We start from the raw sequence: 4,697 nt of genomic DNA, 5'->3' as shown, positions 1-4,697 counted from the left end.
CATCATTTTGCTCTAATTAATATACATCTCTTATCCCCTCGACTAAGGTATGGAATAAGAACTACATCTTCAGAAAGTTTTAAAATCCATTTTGGCTGTGGTACTTTCCAACAGAAAGTGTTCAGTAAAAACATTCTTGTGTTCAGTAAAAACATTCTTCAGGCCCAGTGAATGAATATTTCATTCAACTATCTCAGAGGCCAGAAATACAATAGAGAGAACCCAATCTGTCCCTGTCCCTCCCTTTCGCCAGGAAGATATGAGTAGCTAAAGTATTTGGTGCTATATATAGTCAGTTGATGTCAGCTGGATGCCAGTCTTCTCAGAAAGGCTCAGTCCCCTGTTTGAGTCAGATCGAGGGACCATGCCGTTCCAGGTTCAAGGATAAAACCCATCGGGCCCAAGTGCCGTCATATTCCACCTTCAGTGCCTTCCTCCACAATTGGGATTCACCCCTGCTGAAAAGTGCAGCCTGACAGCAAGGTGAGTGGACGGTTTCCTAAAATGTTTTATTAGTCAGTTGGCCCCAGAGGTTCAGAGTTATGTGACTCATAAAAGGATGGTAACCCTTTGCTGTAAAGGGTAGCTTTCAACGCTGACTTAAAATGTACCAAATAGTCTGGCTGAATGCGGCCTCTTCCTCACTCTTAAGAGTTTGCTGGGAGTGATGTCTCCTGATGCTCGTGGGATGACAGCCAGGAAAGAAGCACTGACAGATGAGAAATAACATGTAGGAAAGAGAGGGGAGAGCAAGGAGGCTGTTCCTCAATGCATAGTGGTCAATGTACTGGGTCACGTACAGAGGCTGGGTCGGAGACTGTCACCCTCTGCCCTGGGACATGAGCTGCTGATAGGCATGTGCATTGTAGACAGACAAGCAGTCTATGTTGGCCTTTCAGTAAAAAAGCAGTAGCTGATTCTTACTAACGAAGGGAGATGTTCTCTTTCAGAAAGGATGATTGTAACGGATCCTTCACACTGCCTCAATCATGTCCCTTTACTTTCAACAGGGAACAAAAAAATACTATGCTATCACATAGCGCCATGGTGAAGCAAAGGAAACAGCAAGCATCAGCCATCACGAAGGAAATCCATGGACATGGTACCACTAAAAGCTCTTCATCATCTTAATGTAGCATGGCACGGATTTAGGTCCTTTCTGATGTTAATATTCTATAGTTTACTTCCTGTCTACCATAACAAACGTGAGACTCCTGGGGGGGTTGGGAGGGGTGGTCGCTGTAGAGAAGCCTATGGCAATGCATCCTTTTGCGGCCATCCTTCCTCATCTGAAAGCTATTTTCAGATGAACAACTGCTGCAGAAGGAATGAAGCAAGCTGACAGCTGATGCTCACTCCCTGGGTCCGCCTCTCACATTATCAGTGAACATGATGCTTGTTAATTTTGTTTGCTTATAGACAATGGTCACACAGCCCTATCTTTTTCTATCGTGATTACTTTTACTTTGTCTTACTTAAAAAATTCAAAATATGTTCTATCAGCCTTTGAAAATTTTTCAAAACAAATAATTGATTGCATAGAATTTCATGTTCAGTGTTTAACCCTGACACCAGCATTCACAATTAGCAATTGATTTACTAACATAGATTGCATGCAAAATCAACTTTATTAATACTTTCTGAAAATGAGTTTTTTTTAATGTGAAAACAACTTAATTTTAATATTTGACAGATGCAAGATATTATTTCAATAATAAATAATATTTTTATTATTTTAAAATCCTAGTACATAGTTCTGGAAGCCCTTATATTTTACTTGTTAAAAAGGAAATTCATTTCGTTCATGAATAAAGATTAGCATACTGTTAAATTTCTAGTTTAATATCCAGACCCTTTTTAGGGCTGATCTGACCCATTCCAGATATGTTGTGGAATTTGTAGGGTGTCCCCTTATCTTTTTGTTCTGTTGGCAGCAAATGAAGCCTTGCACCATGAAAATATTCGCATCTAGAGTCATGAAACCGTGTGAGGCATCTGGAAACCAGGATGAGTGTAGTATTTCACATCATCTTTTCCATAAAGCAAGCTGTTCTACCAATCAAAGTGTCTTGCATACCGGCCACATACCACAGTCATGTTGAAAGGGTACGGCTCAGCTGTGATCTCTTTGCTATCAAACCATCATGCTGGCTTCTGCTTGATTCTCAGGCTTTCCTTTCATGGCAAATTCATTTAGAATAAAATGAGAATAAGTCTGCCCTAGCTACCAGACAGGATCAATCCAAAGTTTCAAACTTTGTGCTTTTTTTTTTTTTTTTTTTTTTTTTTTTTTTTTTTTTTTTTTTTAATTTGCAAGCATCTTTGTGTATCCCATTTTGGGTAATTTACTTGAAATCATGTCTGTGGCTTTCCTAGTCAAAATGTGCCAAAAGTCAAGTAATAACTTAAACTTGAGACTAAAGTGTTTAATGTAAAACTAGGCTTTAGAAAGTCACTTCCGAATTACATCATCATCATAATTGTCTTAGGCTATACCACCCTGAACACAAATGATCCCATATAATTATACCATAATCATAAGTAAGTGAATCCATTTAATATACTCTCACTCTAAATTAAATGTTAGATTCTACTCTGCATTTCCCTTGAGAGTAAAATTATCTCTTTAATTTTAATAAATATAACCATTGAAAGCTTTATGTTTAGAAAGTATAAAAATACAATTATATATCAAGGGGGGAACACTACAATCTCCCCACCAGGAAGTTTTGGCCATGTGAAGACTTCTCCTCCAACAGTGGATGAGCTCCGGGCCAGGTAGGAAGAGCCCCAGACTGCTGAATATTATAGATAGAGCTGGATAATCAGACTCACCCAAGACAGGACAACTAAAGTGTGTTATGAAGCAAGACAAATATGTAATTTCTTTCTCTTATCTCTGCTGGAGTCTTGCGTGGAACTTGACTATTTGCGGGCTGCAAGGAATAGATAGTTCTGCAGCAGGAAAGCATCACCTTTTCTAGGGATGAAGGAATAAGATATGATCTTCAGAGAAACATTGACGGCGGAAATGAGTCTTTATGTTTAAAACATCTTGCAGCTGTAAAAACACCCGGATAGTTTAAAATGATATGTGATAGAGTCCCAATCTTTATGTTAAGACTAAGTGGTCTTCTTACACATAAGAACGATGTTAAGTTTTATAACTCACACGTTCTTATTACCACCCTCCACAACCATCTAACCTGGAGGGAACGCTGAGTGAGCCTTTGTGAAGTGGACATTTACCCCAGTTCTTGTGACCGAGACCACAGCTGGGGAGACTCTGAGATGAGTAGGGAAATAGAAGAGGGGAAGTTTCACACTAGATCACTCTTGTTATCAGAAGGACAAACTGCCTGGAAGAATCACTGAAAAGGTCTATCTATAGAGACGACAGTGTCAACTGTATAGAATGGGCTTTTAAATCCTAGTTTCCATTTACCTCACACATGTTATTGCTCGTTCTGGACCCATGGTAATTTGATGTCACATTAATACACCAGAAGTGAATATATCACATGCCCAACAATGAGCTGATTAAAGTATCTAGAGCCTGCCAGATGGCTCTGAGGGCCAAGCCTGGGGACCTGACTTTAATCCTTGGAATTTACATGGTGGAAGGCAAGAACAAACTCCCAGAAGTATACACACACTCACACACACACACACACACAGAGAGAGAGAGAGAGAGAGAGAGAGAGAGAGAGAGAATATAAACAGATAAATGTTAAAGAAAACAGTGTGTCCTGTTACCCAGGCTGTCTGCCCCGATTGGTCTCATCACTGAAAAGCCCTATCATAGTACTGGTACTAGAGGAACAAATGGGGAAGTGGACTTGTGTTACTATTGTAACAAAAACATTTGTGCTTCATACAACAGCATGTCAGCCACAGTTGCAAACATCTAAAAAGTGCTATGATGCAAGGCTGATGGAATATATTGCTTTCATCTGTACATGAATTAGTTGTGAGGACAAGAAAGGACAGCCCATAATAACCCTTGACCCATTCGCCCTGGGCAGTTTACCTGGAATCTGTACTGGTTTCCAGCATGAACTGTGATCCTTGCTCACTCAAGAATGCCTTCCAGTGTTGAGAAATAAGCACAGAGGGATAGGAATAAGAGGCTAGGGATAGGAAAGGAAGAGACAGAGCCATCAGGATGGATTAAGGACAAGCACTCTATGATATGGCTGGGAACGGAATTGAGAGTTAAAACGACCACAAGATGAACTGAGTGTGAAGTGTTCCTTACCTGTAAACACGGTTTCCCAGCAGCTCAGAATAAGATCCGCATAATAGAAAGGGGACCAAAGTGTCATCTGCCACCCAGTAGCTTTTCCTCCTGCACTATAGGAGGGCTTTGTTGTCTTATGCTTTTTGGATTTTTGTCTTCCTCTTGATAACTGGTGAACTGCCTTCCTTGGCATGCTGAAGACAATCTGGAAGGTTATTTTTGTAATTTCAGGGAAAGAGTTTAGCTTTGTCCTCTGAAATCGGAAGGCCCTGGTTCCGAATGGAGGGCTGTGTGGATCTGGCTTCGCGCCGCTGCACCGAATTTTTTTTGTTTGTTTGTTTGTTTTTTTGTTTTGTTTTGTTTTTGTTTTTTCGAGACAGGGTTTCTCTGTGTAGCCCTGGCTGTCCTGGCACTCACTTTGTAGACCAGGCTGGCCTCGAACTCAGAAATCCGCCTG

At 40.5% G+C, this 4,697-nt stretch overlaps 1 protein-coding gene across 2 annotated transcripts in view; it reads left to right on the top strand.

The window, feature by feature from the left end:
- Positions 1 to 309: 309 nt before the first annotated feature.
- The window catches only part of Myoz2 (myozenin 2), a 28,711-nt gene continuing 24,323 nt past the window's right edge, over positions 310 to 4,697 (top strand). Inside the window, exons 1-2 of one of the 2 annotated variants that reach the window (XM_021158976.2) lie at positions 310 to 483; positions 1,011 to 1,102. In XM_021158976.2, the coding sequence (XP_021014635.1) occupies positions 1,027 to 1,102 (76 nt within the window). In that variant the 5' untranslated portion in view covers positions 310 to 483; positions 1,011 to 1,026. Of the gene's footprint in view, positions 484 to 1,010; positions 1,103 to 1,999; positions 2,107 to 4,697 lie in introns of those variants that run through there. The other variant, XM_029475624.1, reaches the window with a different exon arrangement.

Source organism: Mus caroli, chromosome 3 (assembly GCF_900094665.2).
Source record: "Mus caroli chromosome 3, CAROLI_EIJ_v1.1, whole genome shotgun sequence".
NCBI classification, from domain to species: Eukaryota; Metazoa; Chordata; class Mammalia; order Rodentia; family Muridae; genus Mus; species Mus caroli.
The sequence above is the reverse complement of the archived record's forward strand: the minus strand, read 5'-3'. Positions and strand labels throughout refer to the sequence as shown.